The 24,151-nt window shown below is 44.6% G+C and overlaps 1 protein-coding gene across 1 annotated transcript in view; it reads left to right on the forward strand.

Moving 5' to 3' along the window:
- Window positions 1-24,151, forward strand: part of ATP8B2 (ATPase phospholipid transporting 8B2) — a 71,457-nt gene that overhangs the window by 41,228 nt on the left and 6,078 nt on the right. The window contains exons 12-24 of the mRNA XM_050913400.1: window positions 4,013-4,209; window positions 5,390-5,598; window positions 7,769-7,812; window positions 9,387-9,552; window positions 10,348-10,536; window positions 11,383-11,498; window positions 12,958-13,122; window positions 15,586-15,697; window positions 16,778-16,883; window positions 17,682-17,829; window positions 21,013-21,196; window positions 22,698-22,921; window positions 23,900-23,983. Of these exons, the coding sequence (XP_050769357.1) occupies window positions 4,013-4,209; window positions 5,390-5,598; window positions 7,769-7,812; window positions 9,387-9,552; window positions 10,348-10,536; window positions 11,383-11,498; window positions 12,958-13,122; window positions 15,586-15,697; window positions 16,778-16,883; window positions 17,682-17,829; window positions 21,013-21,196; window positions 22,698-22,921; window positions 23,900-23,983 (1,944 nt within the window). The remainder of the gene's footprint in view (window positions 1-4,012; window positions 4,210-5,389; window positions 5,599-7,768; window positions 7,813-9,386; window positions 9,553-10,347; window positions 10,537-11,382; window positions 11,499-12,957; window positions 13,123-15,585; window positions 15,698-16,777; window positions 16,884-17,681; window positions 17,830-21,012; window positions 21,197-22,697; window positions 22,922-23,899; window positions 23,984-24,151) is intronic.

Here is a 24,151-nt window from a genome sequence, read left to right on the forward strand (position 1 = left end):
GCCAAAGCAGCAGCGGTTATCCCGACTCCCAGAGCTGTGAAGCCATGCCCTGAATATCTGCGTGTGCGTATTTGCTGTAAAGCAGGGCCACAGCACAGAGAGGCACTCCAGAGTCACCTTCAAGCCCTCTTGAGTCCTTGCTCCACGTACAGTAAGAGCACACCCTTGACTGTAGTAACATTACACAGATCTCCGCCAAGTGAAAATCTTGATTACCATCATCAGCTTGTTTTCCTCAGTGTTTTCTTCCCTCGCACTTAAGGGGACAGCAAAATCAAGCAAGGTTTGGGCCTCTTACATTGAAAATTTTGCGAGCATTTGAAAAAATCCACATTTTCTTAGGTGTTCTGCTATGTTTTAGCTGGAAAGGAGGATGGGCTGTGGGGTAGGACTGTGGGGGATCCACAGGGCACAGAAACAGAACAGAGAAAAACTGAATAGGGAACTTGGAATTTAGCGCTTGATTAAGGTTTGCCAAATCTCCTTTCACAAGTAAAGGGTCCCACCCAGAGCTTTCAGTCTGTTTTGCCTCTCTTCATGAATGCGAACAAGATGAATTTACCTCCTGGCTCTGTTTTAAAAAGCTGAGCAAGTTGCAGTTGATTGCATCAGCCCCTGCCTGGGTTCTTGGGCGCTGATGGAGCCAAGGGTGTGTTTTTCTCCTTCACACATTTTTAAGGCACCTAACATTTTGGAGTCTAAGTAAAGCTCTGTCCTACCCTAAGCACCAGGCTCTGCACACCCGAGGGATGTGGCATCAGGTCCTTCCAGCTCACTGGGTGGTCGAAGGTTACAAAGCGCGGTCATAAAAACAGGCAGTATATTGCGCTCTTGAGTTTGGAAATACAAAGCAGCCACAGCTTGCTATAAATAGTTCATTTTAAGTGTAAGGAAACTTGTTCCGTGTTAACACTGGCAAACACATATTTCGTGTTTAATTGTCCATAAAACTTCCTGGCACAAAGCAGTGTTTAAACAGGGCTCGCCAATGGAGTCCTCGTTAAATGTCGCCCTGGTCTGTCCCAACAAGGGTTAATCAGGAGTGAACCTTTCCAGACGGCAACCACAGCTGTTTTTTCAAGTTTGGGAGTGTTTCTCAGGGATCTGAGAGAGAAGTGAATGTTCCTCCGCTGGCGACGCACCTGCCAGCTCCAGGAATGCTTTTTCCTCCCAAACTGGCTTTTTAGCAGGTTTGGGAAAGCACGTTTTCAGAGAAATAGGGCTGTCACCTTCATCTCTTAAATGACTTATTGCCTGAAATCCTGGAGCAGAACTCAAAGTGCCAATAAAGAAACTGGGACAGTTTGAATTCACAGTCCAACAGGAAATGTTTGTCAAAAGTCACCTCCTCTTTACAAAAATCCTACTCAGTCCTGCAGAGGATCTTTCTCAGGCGGTGCATGGGCAGGACCCAGAGAGGGAGGATGTTCACGCTGGGAAGCCCCATGAGCATGCACAAGCCTATGATCAGGGTTTTTTCATGTCCTTCTCTTGCAGAGCTGTGGTTACAATTACAACACCCTGCACACAGTTGTTTCCCTGCACAGAAATTAATCTCTGGGGCCGCTGTTAACGGCTTGGTCTTTTGCATTTGTCTCAAAGCAAACAACATGTTAGTGAACTTTGTGTAAGCACAAGTATTGCACACAAGTTGAGCTGTTAGGGACAATAGCGTTGACATGCCGAATGCACATAAAGCAAAATGTACATAGAGCAAGTGCAGTCATAGACAAGAGCTGCTGTGATATGGGAAAGTCCAGCTGCTGTGTTGCCCCATGTGTATTACTGTTGCTGAATCACACATTGAATTTCCTGCATGGATTGTGATATTCTACAAACTGACAATTTTTAACCTGTGGGGCCGCGAGGAATCATTCAGGGTACAGTGATAAGATAGAAGAGCCAGCTGGCTCTTCTAATTCATTTCTTTTACAACAGACAAGGTCTGCAGAGAGAAGTAATATCTTTTACTTGACCAACAGAAGTATCTATAAAAATAGAGATATTTTCTCCATCTACGTCTATTGGTTTAATAAAAGACATTATCTGTCCCTGGGTCGTGCCTCTCATATATCCTTAAGTCTTGATGATTACAACAGCACAAATTGAAGTCTGTTTTTACTGCTGGTCACAGAGGTTTAAAAACACTGCACCACATCCCTTAGCAACAAGCAATATTGTCTCCATTTTACAAGTGCAGTAATTTATTGGGCCTCCCACAATTAAATAGAAAAGCTACTACTGATGTGGGAAATAAATGTGTCCCCTGAAACTCAGCCCAGCACCTTTACTTACTGCAGTCCCCTTTTAGCAGCTTGTTGGTATTAAAACTCGCGTTGGTTGGACGTGAACTTTTCAGCAAATCGCTGCATAAAAGTATCCTTCTTCCTCTCATAGATTACCTCAGCAATACAAATATCAGCTTTACCAGCAATGTTTCTATGTTTGTACCTCAATTACTGTTTTTTAAAATGGTTGGTCACTGTTTTAATGTGATTGTTACTGGGTGGCCTTATACATAATGGCCCAACTTACTGATATTTCCTCCCTAATGATTATACTTGCAAAAGATGATTTTTAATTGCTCTGTTGTGCAGCCTGTTGATTCTATATCTTCACATTTTTATTAGGATGTTGGTTAAGTCAAAAGTTTGGAGAAGTCTGTATCAACAGAACTGTTTTTATTATCATTTGTCCAGGAAGGATGTCAAGCTAACTTCAGTTTATCTTTCCCAGAATCACCATTTCTACCTTTCAAATATTGGAATTATGTTAGCAGATTTTCGGGATGGTGGAGCTTCCCAGTTTTCAAAGCATTATTAAAATGAACCTTACTGGTTAACAGAATTTCTCAGCTAGTCCCTTTAAGCTTTCATCTTTAAATTACCTGGACCCGCTGGATTGAAAATGCTTATTATTAGCACACAGAGCCACATAGTGTTTCTTGTCACAGAACTTAATCTATCTTTTCCATCTGCTACATCATATGGGATAGATACTTCCTTCTGCTTCCTTCCTCCTTCATTCTTGGAGGACTGTCTGTTGAACATGTCTGCTTTTTCCACACCTGTTTATGAGTTTACTGTTTTCTTTTCTTGATATTTTATATGACTATTAGATATTCATAGTTCTATAATTCCTTGCAGTTTATATTAATTTCTTTTAACTTCCCTTTTCCCCTTCTTCTTGTATTTTTCCAAATAATTGTATTGCTATGTTCCTGTCTTCTTTTAATCAAAAATGCTTTATGACCTACGTCATGTTTTTGTGTCTAGTAAATGGCATTCCTGAGCAAGTCCCAGTTTTCACTAAAGCATCCCACTTTGAAATTCTCTTCCCTGTTGTGCTTCCCCTGGTTGCTTTAGGCTTCAGGAAATAGGCGTTTCTAAAGTCCAAGGCTACACATCACTGGCTAGTGTTGCTTTCTGTTTGCTCAAAGGAAATGTAATCAGATTGTGATGGCAGGTACCAAGGCAACCATTAGTTCTGAGTCAGTGATTAACTCTCCTTTAACCATCAGAATGATATCCAGTGCTGAATTCCAACCTGCACAATGCTGGATTTTCTGTATTACGAATTATCTTTAGTAGTTTTTCAGAAATGGTGAGGAAAACTATGATATATCCAGCAAACGGCCAGGTAAAGTCCTCCAGGCACTTTCTGTTCCCAAGTGTGCAGCCAGATGTTTGAGGACTTGCAGCTCAACTCACTTCTAACGAGATTTGATGTTCTGCAGCCAGCTGCCCATGAGCACCCTGGTTTAGGTGTCTGCTTGGGACTTAAACCCCCAGCTGCTTGAGGTCTTGTGATTCCAAATTGCCAGACTCTGCACTGTGTAATTTTGGCCTTGAGATAAAAGTGTCATAACTTTGCTGTTTTTCCTCCTTCACCCCTGGGAACATTTTCCTGTGATTCAGGCTGTCCAACCCAATCTCATTAGGGTCTTCTGATTAACCTGTTCGTAATAAATTCTTTGTTTCTAAAATGCAATATTTTGGGGTTTTTTTTGCAGATCTTTGCATTTTTAGCACTGATGTGTCTTATCCTAGCCATTGGCAATGGCATCTGGGAGTATGATAAGGGCTACTACTTCCAGGTCTATCTGCCCTGGGCAGAAGGCGTCAACTCTGCCTCCTACTCCGGCTTCCTCATGTTCTGGTCATACGTGATCATTCTAAACACGGTGGTGCCAATTTCTCTCTACGTCAGGTATGTGCCAGAACCTCCTTTCATTTTTCATCTTATGAGAGGTTTAGCTTTTGCCTTAGCTGGAAGCAGCATTTTCCCTAGACACAAATGCAACCCCATTGTGGACAATCACACACAACCACAGAGATGCTTTTCTTATTTCTGTTGCCTTCGAAGGTCTTTGTCAGGGTTGGAGCAGGGACAGCAGTGAGCCCTGGAAGAGGAGAGAATGATTTTGCTGTTAAAGCAGAGGTGTAGGTGTAGGATGCTATAGGAGTAAGGCTGGAAGCCTGCTATGGTTAGCGTCTTGCTCTCTCACACTTGCACTGCCCATCAAACAAAGTGAATGGCATCTTCTTTGAGGTGGCTGTAGGGCTCATGTGAGGAGTGGATTGCCAGGTAAGCAGATGTAATCAAGCTGAGCATCCACAGAACTTGGTGCTGTATGAGCAGAGTGAATGTCGCCACTTCCCAGAGAACGTAGTGTTATGTTGGTTATTGCAGACAGGCAAGTAGGGGTAAAGAGCAGGCAATGTGTCCATGATGCTCCCAAAACCTTGAGGTTTGGGTATAGGCTGAGTAGGCCTGTATAGTTTATCATTGCACCTAACTCTTCAGACAGCTTTGCTACTGAGACAGTCTTTTGTGTTGGTAAATATGAGGAATTAATCCCGTTCCTGTCCAGTCTGTCACACCAGCAGCAAAGTGGAAATTCATGTCATCTGTGAGCTGATACGGCTCCTTGGTTGTATTAAGTTACACAATGACTCACTTGTTGTGGAGCTCTGGGTTGTTTGAGCTGTGGCTGTGCTCATCCCTTGGCACCAGGCTCAGCCTAGCCCAGAGCCCTGCTGGAAACCATCCCTGTCTGAGCACCACTCCCAAAACTGCACCAAGTGAAACCCACTGCTCCTGCCTCACTTTTCAGTCTGAAAACTTCTGAAACTTTTCAAATACATTTTTAAGATGTCGTTTTATAAATAAAGGAAAGGAATTTACTATAAGCCTAACAGATCGTTTCGGCGGGACTTGCTTCAGCATTGCTTACTACAGGCCATTTAAGGACAACCTTGATGAGTACACCCTGTAGTTACCTTCAAAATTGTCTTCTAATTGCAATCGCTAATGGTGGTACTGAAGATAAAGATCTTGTCCCTTAAACTAATGAATATTCCATCACCTTCTCTTTCTGTTTCACCAGTGTAGAGATTATACGCTTGGGTAACAGTTTCTACATTGACTGGGACCGTAAAATGTATTATCCGCTGAATGACACGCCGGCTCAGGCCCGTACCACTACACTCAATGAAGAGCTGGGGCAGATCAAGTACATCTTCTCAGACAAAACAGGAACTCTCACTCAGAACATCATGTGTTTCAACAAGTGCTCCATCAATGGCAAATCCTATGGTATGTTATCTATTTTTCTTATTCTCCAAGTGTTATTCCATTGTACGCCTCTTGGTCCACAGAGATTAAATGTGATACCCAGAAGAGAGTGTCTTGTAAGAAGCTGCAGTGATCAAGTGCAGGGCTGCCTGTCAGGGATGCCTGGACAGCCTTGATTACATTATTTGCATATCTTAACATCATTTTCCTGTCCCTTATTTCCCCTTTTTGCCACCCTTTTACCTCCCTTTTTCTGCCCCAGTGTCATCCCAACTAAAGAACCTGCACCTTATTACTTTTTCCTCATTGGTCCTAGTTTTACTACAGCTGTACACAAATTTCTTTTTTTCTGATATCACTACCTAGGTAATCTCAGCCTTTTATGGTATTACTGACATGGTTACCCAGGTATTGCTAACCCTGCAAAACATAACACACAACTCACATTACTAACTCCCTCTTAACCACTTGTGAAATCAGCCATCCCTCATGGGGTTATCGGCAAATTTGGCAGCTTCTCACACTGTTATCTCTCACATTCAGCAACTTCTCGTGTCATGAGCAGTGGTTTTCCACATCGTGTTCAGGCAGCTGAACCTTCGGTTGGCACCTAGTCAATGGCCTGGTCATTTTTCTTTAGCCCTTACATACTTCACCTACCAGAAGAGAGAAGAGTTCGTAGGGAGTTGGAAAAAATGGGAAACAAAAGTTATTAGCTCTGTTAGATCCTAACAGTCATTGGCTTAAAAGGCTCATTCATTGTATGGCCCCAGGCAGTTTTCTTCATACTGCTCAAGAGGTGCTAACAATTCACAGATTGACTAATTGATTAACATCATCAGATTCCCCCAGAGAAATTAGTCACCGCTTGTTCATAGATCAATGCTTGTTCTGCCCGTGTCAGACCTGCTGATAGACTAGTGTGCCAGAAAGCTTGTCTTTTTTTCTCAGTGCTATCAGCTGGCCTAATAAAAGAAGTTATTTCCTCCTATAAATCTTGGTTTGTGTATATTTGGAGACCGTATCTCAAAAAGCGCTACTATGCTAGCCAATGTTCATGCTGCTAAACAGTTTGAAAAATATTCAGTCTGTTCATTCATGTGTCCTTAGTTGACTTTTCCAAAGTGGATGTCACCACTAACATAGATATAGGGTGTGGGTTCAAGAAATGAATGGGAAATACGTGGAAAGAAGGCAGACAGTGTATTGCCTATAGTTTTCTAAATGCTTAGCTTCTTTCTAGGAATGTACTTCTTTGGATTTGCTGCTCAGGGGCATTTGGGAAAGCCATGCCAGAAAGGATGAAATAGTTCTGCTGCCAGGGAAGGTACTCTGGAGGCTTAAGCTTCCCAATGGGAAGGAGGTGTCCAAAAGCCTCTCAGTTACAGGTCCCAGGGGATCAACTGATGTGCAGTTCTCAGGAGAGATGACTTCTGAGTTTCTTCTACACCCTCAGGGCTTTTGTGAGAGAGTACCAGTACCTACATTTGACTTTGGTCACAGTTGAGGTTGCTGGCGCAGGTACGGATCTATCATTCATGTAGTTCACTGTACTTCAACCTTATTTCAATGAAGTGGTGAATCTGGCTGGGCTGGGCACAGTCCAGACCTTCCAAGTGAAATTTTTCTTCAGGCAGAAGAAGTTTCAATAGTGTTCCCTGGAGATGAGATGTCTTACGTTTCTGTGACCAGATCATCTGTTCAGGGAAAAGGAATAGAGCAGCCTTGCTACCTAGACATGGGAAGAATGGGCTTTGACAACTCCTTCTCTGGGGTTGTCCAGGGACTGTTGCAAACCCAATACAATCCAGGAGCTGGATTTTGTCTCACATTCCAAAGCGAAGGTACAAGAGAAGTCATGCCCTGAAAGCACCTTCATTTCCTACTTAGCAGTACGTCCTTTCTGGGTTCAGCTTGAGCCAAGTCTTTACCCAAATGCCACTCATTTTTATGGTAACTGCTTTTTGTTTTACGCATCTGTCAGTCTCTGGATTTTATCATGGATTAACATAGAAACTGATTGATATGAATCATCAGTCTCCAGTGCCCATGTCAAGATATCTATGCTTACTGAAACTTTTTAATTAGGTACTAGCTTCAAAACACTTTAACCAATTTTTGTGGTAGGGAAGCTCAGAGACTTCACCTATCTGGAGTTTGTGGCTATAACCTCAGTCTTTCTTGCTTGCAGGTGATGTGTATGATATGTCTGGGCAAAGGATAGAAATAAATGAGGTAAGTGCTCAAGTGCTGTCAGGATCTGTGCTTTCAGTGAACCTGCCTGCCTAAGTGCTAGTGGACACAACCCACCCAGGCATAGCTCATGCTCTTGACCCTGCAAGAGCTGGTGCTTTTGACCCTGACAACAGGGATGTGTGTTCTTGTGGATGTCAGAGGATTGCCAGAGTTGCATTCCTTTCCAGTAAGCCTGGTTTAAACCTGCAGGTCAGGTAGCTTGAGTGCCCACTGTTCCCTCAGCTTCACATGACATCCTAGTGCATGCACAGCTCCTCTCGAATACTTGGCCATTGATGTTTGTTGGAAACTTGGACATTGGTGAATTTTATTATCCTTGGCAGTTAATTAAAGCTTTGGTGGGGAATCAGTGAGTTCAGTTCATATCGATAACAAGGTCACTGTCAAATTCACTTAATGTCTGGACATTGGAAAGTGTGAAAATGGGTGACTTCTCCATTCCTCTCTAGCCTCTGCTTGCTGGCACAAACCCACATGTCTTGGATTTCTAAAATGTCTGAAAACTGCATGCAGTAAACCAAGTAACAAACGGCAAGATGATGATGAAAATCCCACTCCTTGTTCCAGTGATTCATTTCCAGGCCATTTAAAACTTAAATTACTCACTGAAATTGGCTATTTGTGCCGAGCGCTGTGCCTCCAGACTGCCCTCACTCGGGCAGCAAAATGCAAAGGGCTGACTTGCTTGGGGAGGCATGCTGGTCTCCTGCCAACTGGCTGCCCATGATACTCGCCGGAGCAGAGTCCTGCTGCCCACACATCCACACTGTTGCAGTGCCTGGACCTTGCTGCGCAGATGAGTGTGTGTGGGGGGTGGGTCTGTGCTCTTGTGGTAAGTGCTAAATGTCAGCTTGTAGAGGTCAAAAGGATGACTCCCATCCTGGAAACTCTGAGCTCATCGGGGATGGGGCGAGAGTCGGAATCATCCTGGGCAGGCTCAGCAGTGCATTCCTCCATAACACATCATGCTGTGAGCTTCTGGCCATTTCTCCAGTATGTTCCCCTCTGCTTGGGACTTGTTTTTATACCAAATGGGCAGCGCCTGTGGACTTAAACCTTTACATCACTTGTCTGTCATCTTTTTTCCATATCAGGATTTTTTCTTGCTTTGGGAGAACAGGGTGGAGAACAAAGCCCTTTGAATTGTTTTAAATTGGGCTTCCACATTCCCCTATCACAGGCAGCCATTGACATCAGGAGCATGATGCCTCCAAGCAGGCATGTGTTGAAGGCAGGCATTTCTTTGCTATAGAAATCCTTTGGCGGGGATCCTGTAGGAGCATTTGCTGTCGTAGAGAGAGGCATCTTCAGCTAATCAGGTTCTCAGCCTGAGTGCTGCTCTGAAAGACACCTCAAGTGCCTGTCCTCTCCTGTGATTCAGTAGCTTTCATATCCTCCTACTTACTTAGACTCACCAATCTCTGTCATGAACAGCCCTGCAGGAGAGGGCCCTTCTTTGTAAATGTAAGGAAGAGAGAGGGGCTAAGATGGGCAGGCATTGGTGTACAGGCATATGAGAGCTCCACAAATAACACCGAGCCATATTTTTGCAGAACACAGAGAAGGTTGATTTCTCATACAACCAGTTAGCCGACCCAAAGTTTGCCTTCTATGACCATAGCCTGGTTGAAGCTGTGAAGCTGAGTGATGTCCCGACGCACAGGTTCTTCCGGCTGCTCTCACTTTGTCACACGGTGATGCCAGAAGAGAAGAAGGAAGGTGAGGACTGTTGAAGGCACCAGACTGAGTGGTTATGTTCACCCTGCACCACAGTATGTCTTCTCTCCACAGAAGCTGTTATTGGTCCTTTTGGCTCCCTGGTGATTTTCTGTAGTATATGGCTACACATAAATCAATGTCTTTGGAGATGCCACATGGGAAGAGAAAGGATCAGGGCCTCCACTCCCTGTGTGTTCCTGTGGTGGAGCTGACACTACTGCGAACATCACATCTCTGGAGTGCGGAAATTGCAGGTGCCACAGCTTCCCTGAGGTGGCAGATGGCTTGCCCCACTCTTTCTCTACTCTTCACCAAGTCCCATAAAGCAAAGAGCATAGAGCACCTATCCACTGGAGGCTCATTAGCTCCACTCACCCAGTGTTCCCGCAGTTGGGTCAGTCTCCTCAAATCCCAGACAGGGTGAAAACTGTGCTTTTAAGGCTAGAACCATTAACTGACACATATAAGGTGAAAATACTGATGAGAAAAATACATGCAGGTGTAACTAGAAGGGGTTAAACCCAAGGAAGTTGTCCTCTCGGTGAGATCTGTTGGACTCCAAAGAGAGTGATAGAAGACCCCAAAAGAGTCTAGGAGGCCTCTTGCGCTGGCCTGGAGGATGGTTGATGGGACTTGATGGAGACGTGTGGACATAAGGTGCTTCTTAGTGCTGCACCTCTGGGGACAGACAGAAAAGCAAAGGGTTAACTGCTATATAATGTCTTTGATTTTGTATTTGTTTAGCCTCAGAAACAAGGCAGAAGCCACCTTACTTTTTTTTTTCTTGCATGTCAGGTAACTTGGTTTATCAGGCCCAATCTCCTGACGAGGGAGCCCTTGTCACTGCTGCCAGAAACTTTGGATTCGTGTTCCGGGCTCGCACACCAGAGACCATCACTGTTGTGGAAATGGGAGAAACAAAAATCTACAAACTCCTGGCTATTCTTGATTTCAACAATGTTCGCAAGCGAATGTCTGTTATTGGTATGTTCCCTTTGCTCCCTTCTTTTCTTCCTGACTTTTTAGGCCCTCAGGTTGGCCTTCATTCTGCTGTGATGCCTTTTCCTAGGAGACCTCCTTTGCAATGCTTTCTGAATAACATTTTCTTCTGAGCTCTTGAGATGGGCTGCCTTGGCTTTTCAATTACACAGCAACAGGGCTAGATAAATACTTAACTTAGGCAGGTGGGAGATCATCTTAACATCTCTATCACAATGATGGAGCAGCCTCCTGATGACACTAAGTTTTTACATATCTTACTTCCCTCATGACGATGCAGAAAAGGCCTTTCTTCTAATCAGCTTTAAAATTATCAGCGAAATCTGAGAAAGTGGGAAAGGAAAAAGCAAGGATGACTAGAGAAGCCCACTTTTCCAAAAGGAAAATGGAGAAATGATTCAAGAAACCTCGTGTAGCCTTTATTAACCCTCCAGCATCCTCAGATATTTCAGGAATTGGAATACCATAACTGTAGCTAGAGAGTGGTAGTACCTTTACTGGTAGGAGCAATAACAGCAGCAGGAGCAGTTCTTGACTTTTGAATGCACATGTCCTGCCTGAAGTGCTGCCTGTAGGAACCATGTAGTCCAACAGAGCATCTGCTCAGACCAATGCAATCTGGGTACAGTTGCCTGTGCTGCTACTGCTAAGGTGGAGAGCAGTTGCATTATCTTCTTTTCTAAGCAAAGCTTGTCTTGATTCCTGGAAGTTTGCCAAAACTCGGTGGAGTTCGGACACCTCTAAAAACATTTATTTGTTTTTATGGAAGTGCTGTGAATCCCAGGTGTCTCAGTCTGGGATTTGCAGCATTTCTTTTCCTCTTCCTCGTAGTGCGGAGCCCTGAAGGTGACTTGACTTTGTACTGCAAGGGGGCTGACACCATTCTTTATGAACTGCTTCATTCATCCTGCGACTCTCTCAAAGAGGAGACCACAGAACACCTGAATGTAAGTGTTTCCTTCTGCACAACATCTCCACATTTGATGATTTCCTTTTCTCCAGGTGTGGAAATGTACTTTGTATTGAGACAAGAAATGGCTTTCAGAAGCAGCACCCAAGCACTAGTTTTTTAATTTTTTTTTTGTGGGGAATGGAGAGGGAAATAAATTTATAAAGCCTTAGGTCTCAAATAGTTGCCTAAGCATGGGCACCAGGTGCCATTTGAACTGCTTTAGGGTATCCAGGACATGTGGACACAGATGGCAAACACAATGCAGGACATTCAGACGAATGTCTGTATTTGTCTGGAGTAGGAGCTGGAAGCCGGGCAGAATAGGTGAAACACCTGAAATGGCACAATGCATCTGTGTTTCCACATCTAAATTCCATCCAAGTCTGCTATTACTGTACAACGCATGCACCCAATGCACTCAAGCATGCCTTGAATCAGAATAACTCAGGTGATCAGTAAGGGCCACAGAGCTGTCTACCTTCTTGAATACAATTCAGATCTACAGTGATTGTGATCCAAGTGGTGTCAGTCAGAAGGGACCAGGCAGGCGCTGGGACATACTCACCTCCCCTTCTCCCAGATCATATAGGGCATATTGACTAGGCAGCAAGGAAAATGCATCACTCAAACTTGTGGCCTTTTATATTGTTGATGGTGTGCACTGGGAGGTGGTTACTCATCCAAGTGGATGTTTTGGCCAATATTTACTCCCCCTTTGTGATGCCAGATCCTGCTGGTACAGTGCAGAGCACAAGATAACAGAAAGTTTTGCCAGAGGGGTTGTGCAGTAGCACAAACATCTCTGCTCACTGCCTGTGGGAGCCAGAGAAAGTTGCTGGCGAAGGAGAGAACAGCGCAGAGCAGAGCTGTGGATGTAGCCTGTTCCTGATGCACCTTTACTTCAAGCCTGGGGGAACACCTCTGTTTTCACAACGGGATCTCTGTTATTCCACCGAACACTGAGAGCCGTACTGTCAATCATACATCTGCAGAAAGCACAGTTAAAAAGACTTGCTGAGATGTCATGACTGACTGTGCTCACCCTGTGCATTTCAGCCAGCATTTGTACCCTAAACATGTTGAGCCCAGGTCCAAAATTCAAGGCTGTGTTCAGTGTTTATTTAGGTCTCACTATTCTGAACCTTATGTTAAGAAATACGAACCTGGGAAACAACTGCCTGGTTAATGTGAAGCTTTAGAGCCAGAACGTAGGAAAGCTCTTTTGAATTTGTTCTTTGTAAGGACCATGGATGGCAATGATAAAGTGGTCTGGAACTAGTTTTTAAAAAGAACCCCAAGGTTTGTGGTCTAAGGTGTGATTTTTTCACCTTTCCTCTGCAGACTTTAGGCAAGAAGCTTTTACAAATAGCCGTTTGCTTTCTGAGGGTCCTTTGTAAGCCCAGATGAGCAGACCATTCTTCTTTGACCTATTCTGTCTCACCACTGTCTCGCAGGAATTTGCTGGTGAAGGTTTGAGGACACTCGTGGTGGCCTATAAAAACTTGGACGAAGACTACTTTCAGGACTGGATCAGGCGTCACCATGAAGCAAGCACTGCCTTGGAAGGACGGGAAGATAAATTGTCGGAGTTATATGAAGAGATTGAAAAAGACCTAATGGTTGGTGTTTCAGGGAATCTGGGCCAAGCTCTGGGGGAGGCAGCAAGGATGGTGGTTTGTCAATAAACAGCTCAGTATGACTTCAGTAAACATTGCTCTGCAAACACCTCAGTGGGTTGTGTGACAGGAGCAGTTAAGAATATGGCAGTCCTGGGTTTTCACTGGCACCTCCATCAGGAGCCTGTAACTGGGGTGTCAGCCACCAGTGCAGGGGAATGGTTTTATTTTAACTCACATGGGTGTCAGAGTAGCTTTCTCATGGTGAAGTGACATACCAGAGCGTGAGGGAGATGACGTGGACACAAATATTTCATAGCTATCCTTTGTATGTGCAAATGGCTGATCTATTTATTTTCCTGTCTTTGAAATGGCAGGCAGTGAATAATCCCCAGTGCCCCACCATTTCAGAGAGTGTCTTCTTTGTTCTTGCAGCCCTGGGCAGGATGGGGAGATGATGTCCATGAACATGTTTGTGTCAATTTGAAATAGGGCTAAATTGTGATCTTCAAGTCATTCTTCTCTCCCTGAGTGTTGTTACAGCTTTTTGAATGCACTGGGGGGTCTGCCTGTGTTTTAGAGCCATGAATAATGAACGAAAATGATGCGTGGGATCTGAGGGGAAGCAATTCAGCTTTTGCACTCACAGCAGTGCTTTCCTGAAATCTCAGAAATCCTGGGAGCTGCACCGTTGCTCCTTCCATTAGCTGTACACTCAGGATGCCAGCAGGGCCTGGGAAGAAGCAAGTGTGAGCCAAGGAGATGCTGACCTCTGGAAGTTGCAGAGTCCATGGGGCAGAGCCTACTGCCCTTCTGGGTCTCAACAAAGTAGTGGTAAATGCTGATCCTCTAGTCCAGTGAAAATATAGTGCAAATGCTCTGTGGGTCGTGTTCAAAGCAGGAAAGACACAGAGGTTTAGGAGGTTAAGGGGCCAGCTGCTTTGCAAGAAAGGGTTATGAAGCTCATGGTCTGAGTAGAGAAAAGGTTGTGGGCTCACAGCAGGAAGAAGCGTGGCTCAGAAGAAAACACTGTTTACACCAGACCCTTCTCTGTACTCTGTACAGGAGTGACTTTACTTCACGAAGGTGCTGTGGGAAGAACAGAGGGTGGGTGTAGGAAAGCCTGGCTTGCAACAGAGAATGGGTGTGAAAGCCAGAGTCAGCAAGGAAGTAGATGGGTCTTGTGGAGATGTAGAGGACTGCCAGGTATCATAGTCCAGTTGACGGGCAAGAGCAGAAGTCCCTGTCTGTGGCAGGCTCCTGCTAGGGGCCCTTAGGGGGAGTAAGGATATAAGGACACAAGGGGATGGAACATGGTTAGATTCACAGAATAGTAGTGAAAATACTATTTTTCATTGATTGACCTAAACACTAAGGAAGATCCAGAGTCAGGAAGGCGTCACGACTGTCCCTCCAGCTGCTCTTACACCAGGCCATGGGCAGACAGGCAAAGGCCTGTCAACAATACTATTGTGCCTTTCTGCAGCTCCAGAAAGACAATGGCTATGGGGAATGCAAGCCCTTGTTCTCTCTTCCTGGACACACCTGACATCAGTGACCATGTTAGGGCTTCCAGCTCAGACTCAGGCTGCCAAGGATGAGCGGGTGCTCCCAGGAGGTGGCTTTGTATGCCACAAGCATTTAAGGTCTCTCTAGCTGGCCCAGGGACTACGACTGTAAAATGTGGATTGTGCAGTTTTGAGGACCCTATAAAGAAGTTCCATCAGAGCTGTTGTCTACATTGGTAACACTCAAAGCTGATGAATGATGAACATCCCAGGGAGCCAAAAGGGATCTTGGGCTTAAAGCCAACCTCTGAATTTAGTCTCCCAACAGCAGGAGGTAGGTGGTAGCAGATGCTGTCTAAACCTGAGCTAGCAGTGAAACCTTCATGTCCCTTTGATGATAGGTTAACGCCACGAAGTATCTCCAAAATGCAGAAAAAGCAATAACTTTAAAATAATGAAGGTTTGTGTCCTGAGCAGTCTTGTTAGTTGTGTGACAGTGTGGAGCAGGGGTGGGGACAGGTCTGTTACGGGCTGGAGAAGATGTTTAGCAGCCATTTGACAGCTGCAGTACAATAAAGCTGGGAGCAAGCTCCACACTAGAGGATGCATATGGAGGTTTGGGGATGTGGATCCACAGCTGTCTTTGTCCCTCAGTTAAAGCTCTGTCTGCCGTGAAGGGGACACATGGAAGAACACAGACCTGTAGGTCTGCAAACATGTTGGCAAATAATTTCATGCATGTTCATGATCCATCTGAGCTTGGGGGATTAGAGACTAGAACACTTGCAGGATCAGGGCTCTACTCTGTACAGTAAATTTGCTGAGGAAGAATGAAAATCAGTACAACCTTATTCCTGGATTTTGTTTGTGTTTGCTTTAGTAATTACCTGGATGTCTAATGCTTTCTCCTTTGCTAGCAATGGGAAGACTTACCAGTTCCCTGCCATTTTCTGTTAAGCTGCTAGGTGCCACAGCGATTGAGGACAAGTTACAAGACGGAGTCCCACAGACAATTGAGACTCTTGCCAAAGCCAACATTAAGATATGGGTTCTCACTGGAGACAAGCAAGGTAAAGGGGCTACAGCTTTGGATGTTTCTCTTCTCTCCCACCAGTGGGATGGTTCTGCTAAGACCCATGTTCTCTTTCTTTCTCCTTTGAAAACTGCACAGAAGACAAACTTACAGGGCTTTGCTTCATTGCCAGCTAGGCAAAACTCCAGTTACCTGGAATTAGACCAGATAACTGTAGCTAGTGCCTGTTCTTAATTCATGTCCTGAGGCTGGAAGCAGTGTGAAGGCAGCATCCTTTGCCTTTGGAGAGGTGACAATCAGCATCCCATAGTCCCTGTCATATGCTGTGAAAAGGTGTCACTTCAGTACAGTCAACCATCCTGGTGAAGAAGGTGGAAAAAATCTTGTCCTGCTTTCCAGGAACTTTAATGCTAAAGTGGATGGGGGTCTGTTTCAGTTTGGCCCTGGCATTAATGATCCAGAATAGAAATGGAGGAAACATAGGCTTTTGGAGAAAGCATTAAGTTGGAAAGAACGGTAAATAGACTCCAATGAATTCTTTTGCAGAAATAGTAACTTCACTGAAACCACGGTGTTTCAGGGAGGCCAAAAGTGTTTGCAAATAATAGCATCCAAGAAATGAGCAGAGAATTTTTTATAAAAATTAAACATTTCATTTTGTCATGTTCCAAATGTAATAGTTTTGCTTATGAAATACCAAAATGGTTTTTTTTTAGAATTTTCTGAACAAAATGTCTTGATATTCTTCTTCAGAACTATGGTTTGGGGCTTTTCTGGGAGTAGGGGGAGGGAAAGTTAAAAATCCTGAAAAAATTTTTTGGAATCAACATGAAATGTTTTTTGTTGCTCCAAGTATGTTGGCCAAAGGGTGTTTTAAGCTTTTTCATTTTGATAGAAATATTTTTTTCTGTGGCCTTGTGAAGCCCACTTAGGGGAGATTTGCTGCTGCGTCCATCAAGGTGACTCTCCTGGCTCTCTTAAACTGTTGACTCTGAAAGGCTCAGAGCTCTTTTGAGTGAGAAAGAGAGCTTTTGCCATGTGTGTAAAAAGGCCAGAGAGACAGTGGGTGAGTTTGGGGCTGCTACGATGGGTCATCTTCCTGGTTTACCTTTCCCAGAGACGGCAATGAATATTGGTTACTCCTGCAACTTGCTGAATGATGACATGGAAGATGTTTTCATTATTGAAGGCAGCACATCTGATGACGTACTTAATGAGCTGAGGTAAATGGCTGAAATATACAACTTCATTGCTGTGCACAGACACTATTTCTATTTTGTATTATTCTGTCTTCTTTTCCTGTGGGCTTTACCTGGTGCAGTTCATTCAGGGACCTTAGATAAGGGCTAGCTGGCTCCCTGGAAGATCCAGCAGCTAAACACAATGTAGAAATTTCCTCTGAGAATAAACTCTGAAGCTTCTTGATCCAAGACGTCAAATCTATATAAATGTATAAGAAAGCAGAGTCAGGCAGGCAATATCAGCTGACATTCGACAACTGATGTGGAGCCACAAAGCCTTTGGCTCCAGGCTTGAGCTATGCTGTTGCTCTACTGCTATTGCCATTCATCCACGCTGCAGTCCTTTGTCTGGATGTGGCCCTTTTCTAGCATTATCTGGAAATCTACCTTCCTCCCTAGCCTCCTCAGTAGACACAAGTTCTTAGGTATAGGAGGAAAATAGGCAAGTTTTTCAGTCCTTTTCTCTTGAAATAGGTGGTTGCCAGACAATATGCACAGAAAATTGGATGCCCTTTGGGATACTGTCCTTCATGACACTCAGATGATTTGTTTGACTTTAAATCAGCACAAGTTTAGCACACACTTGTTAGAGTTTCAGAAGCATGTGGATGATCTGCACAAACAGCAGCAGCTAAACTATGCATGTTGTTGTAGGGATACAGGGAAAATTGAACTAAACTATCAAAGGGAAGCATCAATTTTTTATTTTCATAAAGTTGATTTAATAAAACATATATATATCTTTACAAGCTTTTCATTATTATTCTGGATTTTTTTTAGGAATGCAAGGAAAAAGATGAAGCCAGACTCCTTTCTGGACAGTGATGAAATCAACATTCAGTTTGAAAAATCTTCAAAAAAACCAAAAATTGTACCTGATGAGCAAGCAAATGGGGTGTACGGTCTGGTTATCACTGGCCACAGCCTGGTAAGGAAGGTTCAGAGTCATGTTAGGGCTGAGTTCTCTGAAAAACATAATGTGATAGGGACATACTGGAAGTCTGAAAATGCTTTAAATATTTAGCTCTAGAGGACTGGATTTTTTTTTCCTAATTGAATATTAGATTCAGTGGTTATCATCTGAGACATCAAAGGTGATGGGCAAGGTTTCAGAAGACAGGAACAGGGAAGAGTTGGCCCTGATGTTAGGCGAATAAGAGGGGTAGAGTAGCTGGATCAATTTTCATTTCCAGAAGGATACTAGAAAAATAATCAGGCAGTTTATGGATGCAGCAAGAAGACAAGATAACATCAGACGTGAGTTTCAAGTATGCCAAGAACATACTCTATTAAATATGTCTGATAACAGATATATTTAACAGATAGGATATATATCTTATAACTTAACTAATAAATTGTTTGATGCTCTCTCCCATGATGTTCTTCCAGACAAAGTGAAGTAATACAGTCTAGCTGAAATTGTTAAGTGACAGATGCAAGACTGCTTGGAAAGTACGGCTCTTAAGGGCTCACGGTTGACCTAAACCAACAGTTAAGTGGCATCTGCAGGGGGCCATCCCACATCTATTTGATATTCAGAGTTTGCATTAATTGCTTAAAAAGACAGCAGATAACATCAGGATGGGAGAAACTACAGGCACGACGGAGTTCAAGATTAGATTTGAAAGCAATTTTAACAAATTGGAGAAATACTGCGGAAAAAAGGAGAATGCAATTCAGTAAGAACAAATGCCTTGTTCTCCACTTTCACATAATCAACAACACACATACAAAATCAGAGATATGTATGTAAGAGCATCATCTGTAAGACTTGTGAGGAAAGCCTCCTGCTTCATTTGGCATTGGTAAAGTCTTAGCTGAAATAATTCAACTTATTCGGGCCATTTTCTTTGAGAAAATGTAGACCAACTAGAAGGAGTACAAAGAAAACTGTAGGAGTAATCATGCATGATCTGGAAAGCATAGGGGAAAACTGAGAGAGTTAGGATTTCTGAGGCTGGAGAATACCGATCAGTCTCGGTAATACTCTTCAAATAATAACAGGTAAACAAAGTAACGGAATTAAACTGAGATAAGAGAGTTTTGGGTGAAATGTCTTCCTGGTGAGAATAGTGAAGCACTGGAATAGATTTTCCATCCTTGGAAATTTTTTAGAACAGGTTAGAGAAAAAAACAATTTAGATACATTTCAACCTGTCTGGGAGGAAGCCTTAGTCGAGATCAGGTTTATTTGTCTATTGTATTCCACTTTCCCAGATTGCAGGGGAAGCAGATAGGTAGACATGGAAAAAGCTGGGAGGCGCTGCCTTTCAGTGACAAGATGCTTCTGTTCCCTGTGGTTGCTACCTCTCTTGATGACAGTCCAGCAAATTTAACTCCCAGCTTTATACCAGCCTGGCAAATTACTATTAAAAAAATCTCTTCTTTCTCCATTTTTGGCTTGTGTGCCATGTATACGGACCCTGGACTAGAGGGGACACTTTCAGGCAGTGTCTACGTTGTCAAGTGCCCTCTTTTACACTCGCTCCCTCTTTAACTCCAGGGCCTTAATCCCCTTTAGATCCCCACTGCAAAACAGACAAGAGCTCTATCATGTTCGGTGCATCTGCATGGGCGAATCCTCTGACATCCCAGCTGGCTGCAAGCCCCTGCCTCTTCCTACTCCATCCCTTCAGCCTGCAGCACAGACCCCAAGTGCTGTGCTGTAAAAGCACCACTGGCAGCAGTGACAAAGCTTTCTTTTTCTTCCTGGAAAACCACACGCTCACCCACACCCTGGCAAGGAGATATGTCCCACACAAAGAAATTCAAATCTGGGCTGTGTGGGAGCAGCCAGTCCACGTAGCCCGCAGCAGAGTGGACACAGCCAGTCTCACCAAGACCATGGCTTTCTCCTGGGTGTGGACCACAAGGACAGTGTGGACAAAACTATATGTTATTTATTTATTTCTATGAACCTAGAGCTTGAACAATGGTAATAGTGCTGATACCATCCCACTAAAACACAGCATGTGTTCAGTGCCACATCCCTACGTGCAGACGGGTGGGATGGCAGTACTGGGGCTATGCACACATGTGGTCTTGCTTAAACAAAGTGGATGAACAGAAGTACATCAGCATCTGTAATGGCATCATCATACTAGTCGATTTGTGTGCAGTACCATTAATATACTGTGTGATAACATTTTGCTAGTGCTGTGCAGCAAGGAAGTTGTGGCAAAAGCCCTCTCTAACTGCACTGACCGGCCAGTACTAAAGCTAACCATGAAAAGGTTTCTCGTCTTGAGCAAGCCCGCCTGCCACTGATGGCAGGGAGGTGGGGGCACTGGTGACTCACAGCTCTCTGTTTCAAGAAAGGCTATCATCTGGCCTAAGGATTGTCTGCCTTATGCAGAAGGGGCAGTGGGCCTGCTGTAATGGCTCTGAGGAGGAGAGTGCCCATGCATGTCTACTGAGAAGAGACACCAAAGAACAGAGCATGATCTGAAAGAAATATGAAAAGCTAACGCTGCTCCCTCCTCCTCACACAGAGCTGGAGGGGTGACCAGACATCCAATTATCTCTGTGCTTCCCGAACAGAAATAACACGGCTGACTGATTTAAAAGGTCAGCACTCAGAGCAAAGTTGCCTTCTCCCTGGCTTTGTGTTTTGCTTTGTCATGCCCACCTGAGTTCAGCTTTTTCCATGTTTTTTTTTAATTAAGTACTCCCAAATTGAAATCGCTTCTATTTATACCACAGATCTCCCAGAGCTTAAAAAATAAACCAAGAGGGATGAGCAGAGACTCTCTCGCATGGAGATACGCAAGGTTGTCTCAGGCTCAGTGGCAGCTTCGTTAATTTAGTGCTCCTGTTGTTTGACACTTCGGCTGCACTGTCAGGTTACATCATCCAGAGCAGCTGTTGTGCATATCCAGCTGTGGTGCATCCAAGGTGCAAGCTTGTAGGTGTGCATTGCATGGCATGATGTCGTGCGGTGTGGATGCTCCCTGCAACTGAACGGATGGATTCACTTGGGGTATCTCATACCTTCCTTCTGCTGAACAGAAGAACTAGCTCAGTTCTCATTTCCTTCCCGCTGCATCCTCTTTGTCAGGCCACAAGTTGCTGCTAGTCTGACCTGAACACCTCCTTTGCTCCTCCTTTTCAGGCTTACGCGCTGGAAGGGAATCTGGAGCTGGAGCTGGTGAGAACCGCCTGCATGTGCAAAGTGGTGATCTGCTGCCGGGTGACCCCGCTGCAGAAGGCCCAGGTGGTGGAGCTGGTGAAGAAGTACAAGAAGGCTGTGACCCTGGCAATCGGAGATGGCGCCAACGATGTCAGCATGATCAAAAGTGAGTGATGGCCGACAGCCAGCATGCTGTAGCAAACTGGCTCGCTGATGTATTTGCTATCTGAGGTGGCCCAGCAGCAGGAACGCATACCTGAGTGCCTTCTGTACCACCCTCTTTGTGGCACCAAGTGGCTGTGTCCCAGGTTTTGGCAGGTTTCTACAGAGCACTGTCACTATAGGCTGCTCGTGTCTCCTGCCTTCCGGGACACACAGGAGGGCCCTTTGCTGTGCTCTCATCACCAGGATCACAGGAAGCTAAGGTTGCACTTACTGCCTGTTTCTCTGTTTCTACCTTAGAATAGACAGAAGCGCACCGGGGCTGTGATATGTCCACCTGTGTGTCTGCATGGCCCCCATCACAAGGGCAACACAAAGAACAAACAAGTTTGTTTCAGAGAGGGCCTGTCTGCAATGCAGAATGAAAATCTTCATGCCTGTAAATAGTCTGTATAATGTTACATGATTTTTTTTTAACATTTCCATGTGGTAAGGCCATTTGTCAATTATCTCCCTAGAGTTATAAATCACGGGCTTCTAGGCCCCTTCATCCTTGAGCATCATTTGATGCTGCATTACCTCAGTGAATTTATGAAAAAAATCCCCTAACTAGGTATAATTAAATTAAGATTATTCAGAAGGGCCTATTGCTAATCTTCCTTGTGTTAATTTGCAAGAATTGATTAACTGGAGCCTTTTAATTAAGACAGAAAAGGCTAAGTAGAGAGCTTCAAGGGAGATAAGTCAGGCAGTCAGTAAAGAAAAGATAAGAAAAGTTAAAGTGTACATGATAATTAGAAACTAACCCACGCCCGCCACGAGAGGGTTGGGACTTTGGGATTTTATCAATTCACTGTTCCATGGAAACCTCTGAATCTAACCAACCTCCAGCCATCAAGATTGTTCTCATTAGTTAAAGCTGTATAATTAGCTGTCACATTAAACTTATGTCCGTGTTTAATAAACCCAAGTTACTATTAAAATAGACGTGACTCTTCTATCTAATTATTTGATTGAACTAATAAAGCCCAGGAAATGTAAAAAGGCTACAGTCTGCCTTGTAGCACTGTGTCTGAGAAATCTATAAGGTGTTTGAAGATTTTGCTTGTCTGGAGTGATGTTTTAAGGCTGCTGGAAGGACATGCATGCATATAAATGTAAGTCACATGTCAATATAAATTATTTTTTCATAACAGCAGCTGTTATGAACAACAGCATTTATGCTGTTGGAAAACGTTCAGAAAGAAAACATGAATTGTCACTGAGGGTGTAATTTCATTCAAATAATAAAAGGCCAGTTACTGGAAATGTATCACCCCAGCCAAAATCATAATGCTGCTGAAAATAGTGCCCCAAAATATTTTTTTTTTAATAACTTTACATATGACTTTTTATGAAGGCTGGGAGGGAATTAACACAGTGTCCCAGCACAGGGAACTCATTTAAAAAATGGGGTAATCAAAACTCTCAATGTAATGACATGATCAATAACCTTCATGTTGCAGCTGCCCACATCGGGGTTGGTATCAGTGGCCAGGAGGGGATGCAGGCGGTCTTGTCCAGTGACTTCTCCTTTGCACAGTTCCGTTACCTGCAGCGCCTGCTCTTGGTCCACGGCCGGTGGTCCTACATCCGCATGTGCAAGTTCCTCAAATACTTCTTCTATAAGAATTTTGCTTTCACGTTAGTGCATTTCTGGTATGGCTTCTTCTCTGGCTTCTCAGCACAGGTAGGTCCAGCTTCTGTTTTTTCATGGTCACGTCTAGCATTTTCAAGCACAGTATCTGGAAACATTTTAAAAGGAGATAAACTAAGCCATTCCCCCCACTTCACTGAACGGCACACTGGCCTGTCTTCTTCAGCTGTATGAGTATAAAGCAGATACTGCTGCCTTCATTGTGCTGCTGGTTGAGGACAGATGCCTGAAGATACTTAGGTGCATTATGAAGTACATAGGCCCCTCGTGGGATTTTCGAAAGCGTTCAAAGTGACTGCAGCCACCAAACAAGGATACAGATCACACAGACCAGTTTGGCGCAGACCTGCGCAAGACCTGCGCTTGCCCTGCGAGCACACGTGAAGCAAACGGTTTAACCCCAGGCGTGCTTCAGCACCTTGCAAGAGGAGCAGATCTCCTGCAGCCAAAAAATCTGTTGTTAGTTTAAGACAAACCTATCTCCAACGCATCCCAGCCCCCGGGAAGCGCCGATAGCCGCAAGCGCTAGCGTGCAAGCGTGCAAGCGCTAGCCCCGGGGCTGAGGGTGCAGGGGTGCAGGCAGGGCGGTCGCCGCCCGCCCCTGCCCGCTCGCTGCCCGCTCGCTGCCCGCTGGCTGCCCGCCCCTGTCCGCTCGCTGCCCGCCGCGGAGCGCGGCTCCCACCTGCCGGCAGCCGGTGCGCGGTGCGGGGCCGGGGGTGTGTGTGTGGGGGGGTGTGCGGATCGGGATCCTGCTCGGGCTGCGGCCGGCAGCGGGTGCCGAGCAGGCAGGGCTAGCATAACCGTGATCCTTCCCCCGCGTATTCCCACAGCTTATGTATGGTAACGAGCCGTTTAGGGCTGCTGATGCTTGAGTCACCTTATACTTGTGGTCTCCATAGCATCTCAGACCAAGATGTTCCAGCGTTTAATTGTGTATGCTTCTGAAGAGCTGGAAAAGGCAGCCTTTTGCTAACTTCATGCTCTGTTTTTTGTTTTTTTGGGTTTTTTTAGACTGTCTATGATGAGTGGTTCATTACGCTTTACAATTTGGTATATACCTCCCTCCCGGTGCTAGGAATGAGCCTCTTCGATCAGGTACTGTTTCTATCACCAGTTGGATTTTTTTATAGGGGTTTTATCTCCAAGTGCTTTGAGCTGGTTCCATGAAGCAAAAGCAGCTGACTTTTTGGCTAGCTGTTGTGGTAGCCCCTGAAATAGTTGCCTGCCGGTGAGACCGGAGGGCACAAAAAAAGGATGCTCCAG

This window comes from Gymnogyps californianus, chromosome Z (genome assembly GCF_018139145.2).
Source record: "Gymnogyps californianus isolate 813 chromosome Z, ASM1813914v2, whole genome shotgun sequence".
NCBI classification, from domain to species: domain Eukaryota; kingdom Metazoa; phylum Chordata; class Aves; order Accipitriformes; family Cathartidae; genus Gymnogyps; species Gymnogyps californianus.